Source organism: Chelonoidis abingdonii, chromosome 2, assembly GCF_003597395.2.
Source record: "Chelonoidis abingdonii isolate Lonesome George chromosome 2, CheloAbing_2.0, whole genome shotgun sequence".
NCBI lineage: Eukaryota > Metazoa > Chordata > Testudines > Testudinidae > Chelonoidis > Chelonoidis abingdonii.
This window is the reverse complement of record NC_133770.1, coordinates 132910561-132927065: the sequence shown is the minus strand read 5'-3', so window position 1 is coordinate 132927065 and position 16505 is coordinate 132910561. Positions and strand designations below refer to the sequence as shown.

At 43.0% G+C, this 16505-nt stretch overlaps 1 protein-coding gene across 2 annotated transcripts in view; it reads right to left on the bottom strand.

Annotated features, from left to right (window-relative positions):
- The window catches only part of ADCY2 (adenylate cyclase 2), a 393903-nt gene that overhangs the window by 49530 nt on the left and 327868 nt on the right, over positions 1-16505 (bottom strand). For both annotated transcript variants that reach the window (XM_032786515.2, XM_032786517.2), the window contains one exon: positions 12627-12764. In XM_032786515.2, the coding sequence (XP_032642406.1) occupies positions 12627-12764 (138 nt within the window). The remainder of the gene's footprint in view (positions 1-12626; positions 12765-16505) is intronic.

The following is a 16505-nucleotide window of genomic DNA, read 5'->3' as shown; positions in this document are numbered from 1 at the left end:
GTGTATCCAGTAGTTTATGCTGGGTAACCTAGATTTCCTCCAGTGGAATCTGGAGTTCCCCTGTAACTCTGCACAGATCTTGAAACTGCCGAAAGTCATTCAGAGGTGAAGGAGATGCTGTAGTCACTGCTTCATCCACAGATGAGGAAGCAAATCTTTCTGGTTTTGGTGGCATCATCAGAACTGGGCTAAGGCTATTCTATCAACAGATCCAAGTGCCTGGTAGAAGAAGCTCTCAATGGAGAGGCAAGTGAAGACTCTCTTGCAGATCAGGCTGGTTCTGAGGAGGATATTGGGACCAGGGTAGTATGGCCAGTAGGCCATATCTGGGGGATGCTGAGGTGGTCTCTACAGCATGGGCTACTAGTGGATCTGTGGTGGTTGAAGTGGTGGGTGTTGCCAAGACCAGGACAGCCTCTGTGAATGCAAGTATGAATAGTTAGTAGTATCGACAGTCCCTCTCCAGCTTCTGATTCATTGGTGGAAGGGAAGGCGGACTCTGGTTCCATTGGTGGTACCGCTGGAGCCAATGAAAGGGTGTAGTCCATCGGAGTGGGTGGAAAGGGGTTCTGCAGTTGAAGCATATCACAAGGGGAGAAATAGTCTCCCTAGAGGTAGAAAGGCCTGACAGACCCTGGTTCTGTTAAGATGAATGCGACGTGGGGCTCAAACACAGTTCCTGATCTCCCCAGTGATAGAGATACCCTCTCTTTACTCGGTACTGGTGTTGGTGCCATGGACTTCTGCAGAACGGGCAGATTCCGCAGCTTGTAGGGCATCAGTGCTGACAGTACTGGTGGGTTAGTGCTCAGAACCACCAGATCTCCTTGTTCGTGGGACTTCATTTAATGTCTATGGAGTTTGGTGTGTGCTCTGTTTCTGTGGCTTGAGCTCATGGAAGGAGTGTCCACTTTCTTCAACTTTGAGGATGACTTAGCCTCAGGCTTATGGGTATACTTCCTTACCTTCTGACTAGGCCTCGGCATAGGGTCCATAGGAGCAGTTCCACTGGCATCAAATTCAGACTTGGTAGCAGGAGACGCACTTCTTGTGGTTTCAGGCTGATGTATGGGGGCAGGGTGGGGGGTGGGCAGGTGTCCTCTGGCCTGGGTCCAAATGAGGCCTCGTGGTGAGTTCCATGAGGTGCTTCTGGAGGTGGAGAGCCTGGTCTTCTTGGGTACAGCTGGGGAAGGACTGGCAGATGCTGCACCTAGGTGTGATGTGAGCTTCCCCAAGCAGTAGAAGCAGTGTTGGTGTTCGTCTCATACTGAGAAGAAGTGCGGGCAGGAAGCACAGAGTTTGAAGCCCCATATTCTTTCACAACAGTGAGGACACTAACCACAACTCCCAAGTCTCCACAGACAGTCATAAAAAAAGAAAGAATCATTTAACTGGATACCCCACAGTGGATTCAACTGCATACTCGATCGTTACATTGATTGCTTCAGAAAAAAAAACAAAACTGATTGTGCGATCCTTAGCAAACATCACATCCACGACAATCTCTCCACTGCTGAAAGGACAGCTATACAGACCTTGAAATCCAACCACCAAATAGCAATCCAACCAGCAGACAAAGGGGGTGTCATTGTAGTTCTCCATTATCATGACTATGTCAATGAGGCCAACAACAACTCTCTGACACCATCTACTATAAATAACTCAAAGAAGACCCCACACTAGAATTCATCGAAGAATTCAAGGATATCATCAAATCCTTTCTTGAACAACACAAAAAAAAATCTACATCCTCATGCCCCACGAACCCACCCAAGGGACTTTCTACATGCTTCTCAAAATATACAAACAAGGGAACCCAGGCAGGCCAATTATATCTAGCCATGGCATTCTTACTGAAGGAACCTCAGGACTCATAGAAACCATCCTCAAACTACTCAACCACATAAGACATAATCAACTTCCTCCAGAAATTCTGCAACATTGAATTTATGGCTGAAATTATGGCTTATTACAACAATCTGTAACCCACTAGCCCCCCCTTTTTTGTTCTCTGACCACAGAAGTGTTAATGGGCCACTTCACACTGAACAGTCCATTAGAATATGTTAACTACTTATGCTAAACAATCTGTTCCACCTTGTATTTAGCTGTGACACTCTAAATACCTTTCTCAGACCTGAAGAGCTCTGTATAGCTCAAAAGTTTGTCTCTTTCACCAACATAAGTTGGTCCATTAAAATATATTGCCTCACTCACCTTTCACGGTATGGCATTTTTCAATCCTTTACTCATTCTCATGTCTGTCCTCTGTGATGGCATAACAACAGTCAATTGGAACAGTATCAAAGGGTCCTACAATGTCAATCGCCACTTTTTCCCATGCAGATTCAGGAAGACGAACAGGCTGTAATGGAGGGGTACATGTCACTGCTGTCTTATCATGCATTTGGCAAGTGACACAGGATTTTATGAGTGCTTCAGGCTGAGAGTCCATCCCTGGCCACCAATACAGATCCCATAGTCGTTATTTGGTTCTGACAATTCCTTGATGAGTATCATGTGCCAGGTTTTGACTGTAATTATTCTGGCACAAGTAGACGGTGTGTGCCTAGTAGCACACAGCCATCGAACAAAGAAAGTTCATCCCGAACTCTAAAATAAGGCAGCAAAACTGGGTCAAGGTTTTTAGGGTTACTGGGCCATCTCTTTGTCAGAAATTCCTGTAGTTTTTGTTGAATTGGACATGCTGAACAAGCAGCTTGAAATTGTTCTCTTATAACTGCAGTAAGAGTGCTTGTAATAAGCGCAACTACTACATCTTCATCCTCCAGTGGACCATCTGGTGAAAGCAAAGGCAGGCAAGAAAGGCAATCAGCTACCACATTTTTGTTTCCAGGCTTATATTCCAGGTCATAATTGAAAGAGAGTAGTCTTGCAGACCATCTAGCAATACGATATCCTGCTCTTCCCAGTCCTTTCATGGTAAGCAACGTCATCAAAGGGCTGTGGTCTGTGCGCAACTTGAATGTTGCGCACAGGTAAGTTCTCCATTTTTCAGTAGCTCAGACACAAGCAAGAGCTTCTTTTTTGACTGTAGAATATTTTCTCTCAGCATTACTCAGTGTCCTTGAAGCAAATGCAACACATTGAGAAGACAGGAAGATTGGAGAGGACCAGATAGGGCCGGGAGAAGAAAAATGAACTGAAAAGACTGTGAAGAAGGAAGCAGGAGAGGGTTGGAGCAAGCAGCCAATCAGCATAGAGGAAAGAATGTCCTGAGTTTTGGTAAAAGACACAGTACTGCTAGTTTCATAGCTCCATGCAGATAACAAAGATATATGCTTGTGAGACAGTGTCGTGCCTTTATTCACAACTTCCTCTTCTATACCTTCTATGGCGGATGTAGTAGAGGTATCTTTGATTTACGTGACTTGCCTGACACGTGTATAAGACTGGCATAAAAATCTGCCATTCTTGGGAGCATCAGAAGTCCCCTAGGTTTGTAAATGCTCTAAAGCTATTCTCACCACGGCTTTAATCCTGTTAGGGTCCACAAATTAGGTTCATGACACAGACTGACAAGACACAATGAGAATTCTATCTAGCTACTCATTAAATCTCCCACATTTGATGACCTAATAGGTCTTTTCTATCTCTGTCTCCCTGAGAGTTCAGGATTATTCCCTACAGTATATTTCCTAGTGCTTTGTTCCATCCAGTTAAAATTCCCAACAAAAGGGGCACCTTCCTTTCCCCCAGATGAATATTGCACACTTTAACATAACTCACTACATCTAATCTTCAATGAGACCAGGATTAGACCCCGCCGGCTACAGTTAAAAAGCATTTCTGATATTTACATTACATCGGCTGTTTTTAAATTTCATCCTATTATTCCTGGCTATATTACTGTAACAACATTAAAACTAGGTTCAAATATTCAGTAAAAAAATACTTGGAACTATCAATGTTCTCTACAACTGTCCCTTGCAATATGAAGTGTGAGTTTGAGTTGGCATTTTGGGTTTGATTTTATGATTTATTAGATACAGTATGGGTAGATATCCATTAGACCTTAATGGCTACATTTTGCCTTTTCCTAATGAAAGAGTTCATGGAAATAAATGCAGTTAATGGACTCTATTCTTAAGAACATGTTGCTTGGAGCTATAATAACGATACTTCAGTCTAACCCAAAATTTGCTATTAATATTAAGCCAATGCAAATTTTGCAATAATATTTTAAAGTCATTTTTGAAAATCAGAGCTAAGATTTAGTGCCAAGGTGGGAATTGTACTTAAAATGATCATCCAATGAATAGAATGGAACATGGTTATTTGTTATATTTCAGTCAAAAGTGCTAATTCTACAAGACAATAAGGCTTTAAAGTACAACTTTTGAAGCCCTACAGTCATTTGCATTCTGAATAAAAGAAGAACTTGAACTAATTAAATCCAATTTGTTGAAAAAAGCATCATTTTGACCTCGTTCATTTTAGGAACAATTTTTAATTTTATAAACATTCATACACTAGTGTAGTTTTAACTTCAACCCCAAAATAAACATCTTTGTTTCATTTCTACTTACAATTACCAAAAAGAAGAAATGCAAAATTTGGATCCAGACTGAGAATGGAACTTAGTAGAATTTTGATAATGTTTGAATCTGGAGTTTGTTTTGAGCCTATCTCTTCTTACCATATAAGGTGGGGAATGTGAGGGCAAACTCTCATCCCTCAAAAGCAACCTCCCCCCAAACCAACCTACAATTATCTTCATAGACTGAACCAGATAAAGTTCTAATAGATCTTGCTCCTTTCACAAATCTTACATGTCAGTGTTTAGGAACTCAGACAAGTAGATTTCAGCATTCAGACATCTCAAGTGTAGTTATTACAGATGGCTGACTACTGTCTCCTGAAAAATGCTATGTGAAAGGAAAAAAAAGTAATATGTATTCAAAACAATTCCATAATTAACTGAAGGACATTTACCCATTTTCAAAATATTTTAAAAACTCTAAGTAATTAAGCCCAGTAACTATCCTGTGAAAGAGTGAAGGGTACAATTGTCAAAACTACTTTTCCTAAGTACCATTGACCTTCAGTGAAACTAAGGCTGTGTCTACACTGTGTACCTTCCAGCGGCACAGCTGTAAGGTCTCCCATGTAGCTGCTCTTTGCCAACAGGAGAGAGCTCACCTGCCGGCAAAATAAAATCACCCCCCACCGAGCAGCAGTAGCTTTGTCAGTGGGGGAGTGTCTCCCACCAACATAGCACTGTCCACATCAGCACTTTTTGTTGGTAAAACTTTTGTTAGTCAACAGAACACTACCAACAAAAGTGTAGTGTAGACATAGCCGAAGGTTCCAAAGTGCCCGAGGCCCAGATTTTTAAGGCATTTAAGTGTTCAAAAGAGATTTAGGCACTTAGGAGCCTAAACTCCATTCACTGTCAATGGGATTTTGGTTCCTAAGTGCCTAAATCCTTTTTGAAAATGAGATTTTGTCTCCTAAATAAGTTAGATATATGCTGAACACAGCAATACCAAAATACATTAAACATCCTGTGTAAATCACTTTTGAAAAAAAAATACTCTAAGTAAATAGTACTATTCCCATTATTAGATGGGCAACAGAGGCAGAGAAATTACAAGACTTTCCCAATTTTAAAGAGGGAATCAGGCATGGGGCCAAGAAAATAAACAGTAGTTCTTGGCTCCCATGCTCTGCTCAAGCCACTAGACTATGTGTCCCTCAGATTAAAAGTGGTCAGTTGATTCCAATGCTACGCAGCCACAGGATTGGAGGCTCCCTGCCCTTTGTAATGAAAATTTAGAAATCAGTCAGTCCCCCCCTCAGAATTCCACTGAAATGCAATCATTCATTTACTTGTGAATTGTGTATTTCAGAGATTAGTAATGGACTATTAATACAATTACATGAATTTATCATATTACAAGAGAAGAGAAAAGCACATTCTTGCATTACTGGAAATGGAAAGCAATTTGTCATTTTGGCCTCCTGCAGAGAAGTCATCAAAGAACAGAAAGAAAGAAAAAAATAAGAGAATAGCCAGGATTTGATTGTATTAATTTTAAAGAGTGATCTTGCTCAGTTTGAAATCAATTTTTCTATTAACTGAATTGGGACCTTAAATAATACATTTAATTTCATATAAATGAGAAATAATTAAACTATATTAGAAGCCATTTTTATGATATGGTAGAATGCCCCAAAGCACCTAAGATCTGCAACAAAATGGTTTAACATTTCTCATTTTATCAACCATAACTCATTATCTAAACTAATAGGAACAGATTGTGGTTTCTGCCGTACAGGGGAGGGGGAAGAAAAAGGGAACAGCTATAGTGTTAAATTGGGGGAGAGCATGTAAGTCATTATGCCTCTGAAGGACAGACTGGCAGAATGGCTCAGGGGAGTCAGTGCAAGTATTCTCAGCACTAGTCTTTACTACGTGAGCTTCCCTAGTGCCAGCCACCGGACAACAGATAATATGCTGCACCCTAGCCAATGTTCCCTCTATTTTTTCCATCCATGTGCAAAATGAATTTTGTTATGTTCACCAATATCGAGGTAATGTGTGGATGTGCACCACCAATAGAAACAAAAGCCCTAGATATAATATTTTTTTTAAAAGTTACCATAGGGATAATTACTTCAGCCAGGGCAGGTTAGACATTTTAGAACTCACTACTCAAAGACTAAAATTCAAGCATAAGAGAGGAATAAAAATTATGAAATGCATTGACCAGTCAAAAACCTAAAATAACAGCACTTTGAAGGAATAAAATCACAGAGAATATATGTACACTGCAGAAAGTATCAAGAAGTAACAATAACAAAAACAATAATACAAGTATGTGTGGGGAGGTGAGTTTGAAAGACAGAGTGTGTGTATGTGTGTGAGGCTACGTCTACACTACGGGATAATTTCAAATTAGCTAAAACCGGTTTTATAAAACAGATATTATAACGTCGATTGTGCGCGTCCACACTAGGCACATTAATTCGACGGTGTGCATCCATGGTCTGAGGCTAGCGTCGATTTCTGGAGTGGTGCACTGTAGGTAGCTATTCTGTAGCTATCCCATAGTTCCCTCAGTCTCCCCTGCCCCTTGGAATTCCGGGTTGAGAGCCCAGTGCCTGATGGGGCAAAAATCATTGTTGCGGGTGGTTCTGGGTACAGTCTCACCCCTCCCTTTGTGAAAGCAGCAGACACCTTCGCGCCTTTCTTCCGCTGGTGAACTGAGCAAACGCCATAGACAGCAAGCATGGACCCCTGGCTGAGATTCCAGCAACGCCAACTCGTGAGCGTTGTAAAACCTCGCCATTCTTCATGCTGTCTATGGTAGACACCATGAACTGCAAGGCAGGCGAGGGAGGAGGCAGCTACTGGCAGCGTGGTGACAAGAGCAATGAGGACGTGGACACTGAATTCTCCCTAACCGCGGGCCCCTGCGTTTTGGAGCTACTGCTGGTAATGGGCAGGGTTCTAACCCATTGACGCGCCGATTTTGGCATGGGAAACAAGCATAGACTGGTGGGGACCGCATAGTATCCGTTGTGGATGATTCGCAGTGCTCCGAACGTCGCATGCGTAAGAGCCACTTTCTTTGAACTTTGTTGACTTGCTTTCCCCTGCCCTGAAATGCCATAATACCACAGATGAGAGCAGGCCCTCACAGTGGAGAAGCGAGTAGGCAATAGCCCTTCTTGGAAACTTGCAACTCCAGGACAGCTACCGGCAGTCGGAATCAATTGGAGTGGGACAAATCTACTGTGGGGATGCTGTTGATGCAAGTAGCCAAAGCAATCATTAAGCTGTGCTACGAAAGTTGTGACTCTGGGAAACATGCAGGTCATAGTGGATGGCTTTGCGCAATGGGATTCGCCTAACTGTGGGGGGGCATAGATGGAACCCATATCCCTATCTTTGGCCCGGAGCACCAGGGCACCCAGTGACGTAAACCGCCAGTGTGTACTTTTCTCAGATGGTGCTGCCAAGCACTGGTGGCATCATAAGGGACGTTTCACCAACAGTCCCACGTGGTGTGGCTAGGAAGGGTTCATGACGCTCGTCGTCTTCAGAAGCACTACTCTGTTGAACGGCTGGGCAAGCAAGGAATTACTATCCCAGGACCAGAAAATAACAGTTGGGGAGGTTGACAATGCCTGTCGTTGATCCTGGGGACCAGCCCTAACCCTTGATGCCAAGGCTATTGAAGCCATACACAGGCCAGCCTGCGACAGTGGTCAGGAGCTGTTCAACTACAGGGCTGAGCAAGTGCAGGATGGTGGTAGAATGTGCATTTGGGCCGTTTAAAGGTCGCTGTCGGCACAATACTACTCGCTCCAGATCTCGCCAAACAATGTCCCCTTTGTTATTGCTGCCTTGCGTGCGCGCTCCACAATCTCTGCTGAGAGTTAAGGGAAGACCTTTATGGTGGGGTGGAGCTGAGGCAAATCACGCTGGCCGTGATTACGAGCAGCCAGACACCAGGGCGATTAGAAGAGCACACCAGGAAGCGGTGCGCATTCAGAGAGCCTGAAAACAGTTTCATCACGGCCAAGTACGGTGTGACTGCTGTTTTGTTTCCCCTTCAAAACCCCACCCCTTCATTGACTCCTTCCCTGTAAAGCACCCACCCTCCCCTGTGATTACAGCTTGTTAAGGAAATAAAGTCACTCTCATTCAAATCATGATATTCTGTATTAAAATTAACTTCCCTGTAAGCACCCCACCCTCCCCCTGCATGTATTCTTGTTGAAAAAGTATTATTAAAGAAGGCAGAGAAGTATTCAAGGTATTCCCGGTTGTGGTTTGGGAGGAGGATAGGAGGGAAGGAAACCCTTAAGCACAGTTTCAATGTAATGACAGCCTTTGGTTGTACTGTCCACGGGGGTGGAGTGGCGGGTGCAGAAGCCCTTCCCCCACGCGTTCTAACACGTCTGGGTTAGGAAGATATGGAACATTGTGAGACTGCAGGGTGGTTAACACATGGGCTGCAGTGGCACCTCTGTAACCGCTGGCTCTTCTGAAATCACAGACGTCGGAGGATATCAGTTTGATCACGCAGCCGCTCCAGCATTGCATCCCGCCACCGCTGATCTTCCTGCCTACACCTCTGCTTCCTGGCGCACTTCTTCATCTTGAGCGTCACCTCCTGGCTCATGTTCACTGGCATGCTTCCTGTACTTTGCGGTAGCACGTCCCTTTCCATCAATCTCTGCTGAGCCTTATTCACCTCTGCAGGGTTTCCATGATAATTCAGAGAACATATATCATCTCCGCGTCCCTTCTTCGCCCGCCTGTTCTGAGCTAAGGCCTTTGGCTGAGATATGCGATGGCTGCGAAACTGTGCCCAGCTGAACCATGGGGCGGTGAAAATACAGGGAAGATGATAGTATGGTAAATAACAATACATTGGTTGTGTACAAACAATAGCATCCTTTTACCAGTACTCGTATTCATCAGATAGTTATAACAACCACGTTTACTCGACTAACTATGTCATATTGTGCTAATGTGTATTTCACCTCACAATGTTCCGCCTTGCTCCTCCTCTGATATATTTGTACTCTGCCTGTGGCCTCTTGGTGTGTATGGCCAGTATTCCACCACGACGCATGTTCCGCTGGCATCTACTCAGTCTTTCATGCGGCCATGGTAAGGTTTATCTTTGACTTCTCCAGCCTTCATATACGCCAACACCTCCTCTTTCCCTATGCAAGGATTGCCATACAGCTCCCCCACCGCATGGCTTCTATCACTGCTAATCACCACCCTCCTTCCGCCCCCACCCCGCATGCTTCTATCACTGCTAACACCACCCTCCCCCCCCACCCCCCCGCGGTGGCTGGTAGCTGGGAAGATTCTGCTCGCCAAACAAAAAAAGCTCAGCACTATCCTTCCTCCCTCCCCGCTTTGCTTGGTGCAGAAAGGATTGATTTAGGCAAACAGCCCAGTAGGAAAATAGCCATCTCTGTCACCTTAATAAATTCCTGAATTTCAACCAGGTACAATGACGATATAACCTCCTGAAATCACAGTGCGAGATGAAGAACAGATGTTTCTGAATGCCAGCATCCTGGGACCATACGCAGCTGTGCTATGTCTGCAATGACCCCAATTACTTGCTACATGCATGGCGAGGAAAGTGTCCTATCATGGAGGATGGAATAAAGCTCCCTTGCCCAGAAACCTTCGTCAAGGCTTTTGAGTACCTCCAGGAGCGATTCATTGAGATTTCTTGGAGGATTTCGCTCCATCCCAGACATGTTAACAAACTTTCCTGTAACTTACTTGGTGAAAATGCTCCCAGCCCTGATGGCAATCAATCATTAAAAATGCTTGCTTTTTAAACCATGTTTGATATTTCAAAGTACACTCACCAGAGGTCGCCTTCCATGGCTTCACTGGTGGGCTAGTGGTTGGGAGGCTGGAGGGTATTCCGTCTGGGTCACAAAAGCTCCTGCTGTTGACTAATGGAGTGCTGTGTCTCGCGCAAGGTTGTCCTCCTCCTCCTCCTCATCTTCCCCCTCTGCTGAATCTTCCGCCATGGTTGAGATTATAACCCCCACCTAAGAATCCGCGGACAAGGGGGGGGAAGTGGTGCGCAGCTCCTAAAATTGCATGCGCTCAGCGTAGAAAGTGGCATGTTTTGGCCCGCACTGATCTTCCGTTTCTGCTTTGGTTTTCTGGTATGCTTGTCTGAGCTCTTTAACTTTCACTCTGCACTGCACTGAGTCCCTGCTGTGGCCTTTTCCCATCATAGCCTTGAATTTTTCAAATATTTTTCATTTGTCTTTTGGAACGGATCTGTTAGCACTGTCTCCCCCCATATAGCGATCAGATCCAGTACCTCTTGTGCGGTCCATGCTGGTGCTCTTTTTCGATTCTCAGGAGACTGCATGTTACCTGTGCTGATGACTTCTGCGTGGTCACCTGTGCTGATCAGAGCTCCACGCTGGCCAAACAGGAAATTGAATTCAAAAGTTCACGGGGCGGGGGCTTTTCCTGTTTACCTGGCCAGTGCCTCTGAGTTCTGATTGCTTGTTTCCAGGAGTGGTCCAGTGGTCACTGTGGAACCTCTGGAGCCAATAGTCGATTTCCGTCCACACTAACACTATTCCGATATAATAATATCGATTTTAGCGTTACTCCTCTCGTTGGGGAGTACAGAAATCTATTTAAAGAGCACTGTAGTGTGGACGGGTGCAGCGTTAAATCGATTTAACGCTGTTAAAATCGATTTAACGGCGTAGTGTAGACCAGGCCTGAGAGAGCCACATGTGTGTGAAAGACAATGTGTCTGTATGTGTGTATGAGACAGTGTGAGTGAGAAACAGGTATGTCTGTGAGAGACATACTGTGTGTGTGTGTGTGTGTGTGTGTGTATGTGTAACATATGCTTCCCCTTTAAGTAGATCGGCATTCACCAGTCTTAAGCCTGCTTGTTCAGACATAGCAGCAGTCACCAGCAACCTCCATCCCATATCCTACTCCCGAGACCTGTCATGTCCCTCCCCTGCTCTGTGGAGATGCGGTGAGAGAGGGGGACACCTTGCTGTCAGAAACACCCCATCCCCTCCCCCCAGAAGATGCCTGGGAACAGCTAGCTAGGGGCTCCAAGGCAGAGGGTGTGGCAGTGTGGGGAGGGGCACCTGACGTGCACGGCACTTGATAGACCGCTGGTCAGCCAAGCAGCTTAGAGGAAACTTGGGTCCTAGCCATACCACCTACCCAGTTGAGTATCTCCTCTCCCTCTTCTTGGTGCTATAGAGTGTCACTGGGCATGTTTGCCTGGCTCTGCCTACCATATAAGAAGAGCTAGATCATCACTCTACCTGGAAGGGAGGAGGGGGATGAGGCTTTTTGTATGTTTTTCCTCACTAATGCACTCACACAGGGCAAGACAGAATGTAGCCTCTTATGTTGTTTCTGTGTTCCCTACAATAATTGTAGCTAGTATTTTTACCCCATCTCACTACCAGTCTCTCTGATTTAAGTAACAGACATTTTTTGTAACATTTTCAAAGGCACCTTAATGGCTTAGCTTTCATCCCATTAACAGGCTCCTAAGTCATTTTGGCACTTTTGAAAATTTTAACCTTTGTCATTTTAAAACAGATTTTCTTTTTTTTTAAACAAGGAATTTAAATGAAATGGTGTGTAAATTATGAACATATTGTGGGGAACAGACAGGTGTCAGAAAAAATCAAAGTGAAATTCAAGCTCTTCGTACAGCATTTTGCAGACATTCTGCTAACATCATAATCCACTGAACTGATCTCTGGACTGTGATGAGCAAATATGGATTAGGATTATTTATTTTTACACTCAGAGAATGTTTTAAGATTTCCCCAGTACCTTTTACATTAAAAAATTCTCATAACAAACATGTCCAAGAACTGAATTATTGTTGAGGACGTCTCATATGCAGAGGTCAGAATTGGTCACCCCCACTATACTGTATGTTTGCTTTGCTTTGAATTTCTGAGTCATTTGGAAGGCCATTACTATCATTCACCCTACTGAAATAACTACAGACTACAACTTTAAAACATCATCCAAGTAGATGATAAAAATAAAACTAGACCTCACTGGCACAGAATGAGAAACAAAACATCATTATGCTTACCATATTGAATATGGCCATCGTTAATGTTATAGTAGTAGTTGTCAACGTGAGAGTGATTCGTGGCCAGGGACGGTTTGCAATTATTCCAGATGATTTCAAAATCCACAACAGTGAAGCTGAGGCTTTCTTGCTACATTGCTAAGTACAGAAAAAAATGAAACACATAAAACAGCATGAGTATTCTTAATTCCTATGAGTTCCTTTAGGTTATGATTAAGAATGATCACAATTCTGAATGGTATTAATATGTAGGTCAATTAACTCAAAAGAACATTGCACAGAAGTGTTCAACTGTTATCTTGCCACTGTGGTTAATTATCTTTCTTATAAACGAAGAAAATTCTTGACATAATATCAGTCCTGGGATTCAGACTGCAAACTAGGTAATAGTTTATTAAACACCCACGATACAATACTACTAAATAATAAATCATAATGAAGAATATAAAATTAATAGCAACATCATCATCACTATTACTAAACTTTTTAAAAAAATAATCAATGCCTGAAGGCCTCTGGGCATTTAAAGAAACAACTAAGGGTATGTTTTCACAGCACACATAACCCAGATCTCTCACTCAGGTTTTTGTCCCTACTATCCACACCAAAAAAACTCATACCCAGGTTTGGAGGTGCTTTAAGCCCAGGCTAGTTTCACAAATGAGGATATAGATTAGAACCCACTCACATTACTGTAAGGACACAGGGAAAAAAACACTCCAGTGCTGATCGTTCTCTAATGCCTTCTTACAACTCCTTCTGCAGGAAGGGCAAGTTTTCCCGTAATTGACACAAATGACTGAGAAAGTATCCTACAGCGTTTCAGCTCAAAGAACCAGGGATGTCTGTGTCCCCCACATGCCATTCCTTCCTTCCCTCTCTCATAGGCAAATGTGGAAACAGTAAGGACACAGTGATGTAAGTAGGGCTTTGCTGCGGGGATGTTCACATCCAAGTGAGGCTAACATGGGCGCTCAGACACAGATGCCAATTACAGGGCCGCCCAGAGGGGGAGTGCAAGTGGGGAAATTTGCCCCAGGCCCCGCAAGGGCCCCCATGAGAGTTTTTTGGGTCCCCTAGAGTGCGGTTGAATTACCGCCAAAGCGGGGCCCTCCCCACTGCCGAAGACCCCAGGCTCCCTGAATCCTCTGGGCAGCCCTGGCCAATTACCCGGGTTGACTGTGCAGTGTAGACATAAACTAGCTGTTCAATGCAGATTCAGGAATCGTCCTATGCAAAACTGTTTGCAAGAATGAGGCCTTTTAAATGGATATATTCGAAGTAGACCACAAAAAACATCAGGAAGTGGATCAAACAGAAAGCAGCAGAGATCTCCCAACAGTCATTTCCCCATATAACTACATAAATATTATGCTGACTTTTAAATACATATTCAAAACATATTTTTAGTCTTTTTAGTTTTAAAGACTTGTTCGCTGGTGCTTATTAAAGTTAAAGGAATGCTATTTTAGGAAACTGAAGTCCTCTCTTCAGCCGTTGGCAAAATAAAGAAACATGACAGCTCAGATAACAATCTCACTTGAGCAGTGAAGTAAATTGGATGTGTATTGCAGATGGTTTTGCATCTGGACATGCAACTGAGGGCACAATTTGGCACTAACACACAGGGCAAAAAAAATATTATTTCATCCACCTCCACCTGCATCAGTCTGCATCATTTTTTTTCCCCTTATGGCCTCTAATCATGTAGACACAAAGTCTGGAGGCACAAGATATTCACATAACATAAACATTATGTGGATATGAAGCCAATATTAACTGCCCAAAGACTTCATTAATACAGAGTTACAGTTGCCCGATAGTACGTTGTGCCCTTCTAAAATGTCAAATTCAGCTATGCTCCAACCTCTGAAAGCTAGGAAATAAAGAGTTAAGGTACACACCAATCCATGACACAACCTTAACTCTGCCCTCTGCCCCAACATGCCAATAATACACATACTACCATTCTACCCTTACAGATAATAACCCCACATGTTGCCTTCCTTAGATCACAATCAGCCCCATTATTCAGGAAATGGGTGAAGAGTGTGAGTCGTGATTACATTATCCCAACTGCTTATTAGAGTCTTTCATCTTGTCTCTATTTACTAATGCTAATGTCCCAGACAATACTTCTGCATAAAATCTGAGTCTGCCTGTGGATTTCAAAGCACTTTAAAATTATTGGTCTTAAATCAGGAATTTTGGTCTCAGAACAAAATCACCACAAGAATCGCCTGCAGGACACAGGCAGAGAACAAGGAATATGCACAATACTTGTTCTCTGAAGCTCCCAAGAGCAGGGTTGAAACTCCCAATTAATAGATATAGCATAGGTTCAATGGCCACAGCACGCCACCTACTGACATCCAATTACTTGGACAATCACGTCCCAGAAACCTTCTGCCTTGCAAAACAGCCCTAGTTTTGCTCCACATGCTCTTTTTACTCACATCGGCATATCAGTTGGGGTTGATCCACTCTCTCTAGATGGAGAGGATTATAGAAGTGCAGTACTGCAGTTCTGTGCAGTGAATCTGAGTTTTCTGTGTTAAAATTCATTGTCAAACTGAATCAAGCTATTAATACATTAATATGTCAGGAATTATGTGAACAATCTATAGTCTCTTGAGTACCTGCAGGGCTCTTCATTCCAAGAATAGTACTTGACATTATATATATATATATTTAAAGGCTAATGGACTAAATTTTGTATGATTTCTTTTAAAATTTACTCTTCTGGTTTTTTTTTATTATAACAATAGTGATATTTATTACTACATGTACAGACAGCAGATTTATTTTATGAGGAAAAACTTTTGGAGACTATATTGCATTTCAGGAAACAATACATTGTGTAACAAATAAAAATTATCAATCAAAATTTGTTTTGGTGCTTTCATCAGGTTCTGTTCTTATTTTTGTTGTTATTAGTGTCATCTTGATACTGTTGAAGTTACATATACTGTTGCCTTTGAACTGAAGAAAAATGTGGACACAGCCACTTTGTGACTTGTGAAATAAAGTTGTAGCAGTTTATTTCCAATCCCCAAAAACCTTTTAGGAGCACATCACAAAGTCTCAAACTTTCATTTTGTATAGTACACCAAACCAAGATAATTTTAGAAAACTTCCTTCTAGAAGATAAGTCAATTTAGATTGGAAGATCTATCTGTCCATGGAAGAAAAGAAAATTGCAGTCTTGATTTTGGTAGGTGTATCAGTCAGTTCCATTATTCATTTTAAGTTCAAAGAGTTCAAAGTGCTGAAACCACTCTCTTTTCTTAAGACTTTCATTTCCCGCTTCCAAGACTGCAGAGGTGGCTAAAAAATGCTGTTTTGTTCTAAAAAAGCTAGGAACAAAAATGCATGCATGGGTCTATCGTAGCTCTCCTAATGTAACATGGCTTTACATAAGTGTCTGTTACAGCTATCCCCCTATTCCATTTTGTTTCTTACAGCTGTCCCCATACTCCATTTTGTTTTTGTTCTCCTGTGGCCTCTCCTCCCTGGCTGTTAAGTTGTTTATCAGGGCCACTGCCCTTCTCAAAGCGAGGGCCCCTTAAAGTTGTTCACCAAGAGCCATTGCCCTTCTCAAAGGGATGGCCACTTGTGCTAAGTGGGACCACTGCCCTGTTCAAAGGGTTAGTCCTGTTATCACCTTGTTAAACCTGGGCTCGGTGTAGGGTAGGCAATGTCCAGAGCTGCAAGACCTATTGTGTTTTTAAGATCTTGTTTGAGTACCTACTGCCGGACTTTTTTTTGCCAGACATGTTTGTGTCACCTCGTTTTCTTTCTCTCCTCCTTGTATCAGAGGAGCAATCAAAAGTAGGCGGGATTGGTTTGCTTAAAACAGAATTTTATAAGTCAGAAGAT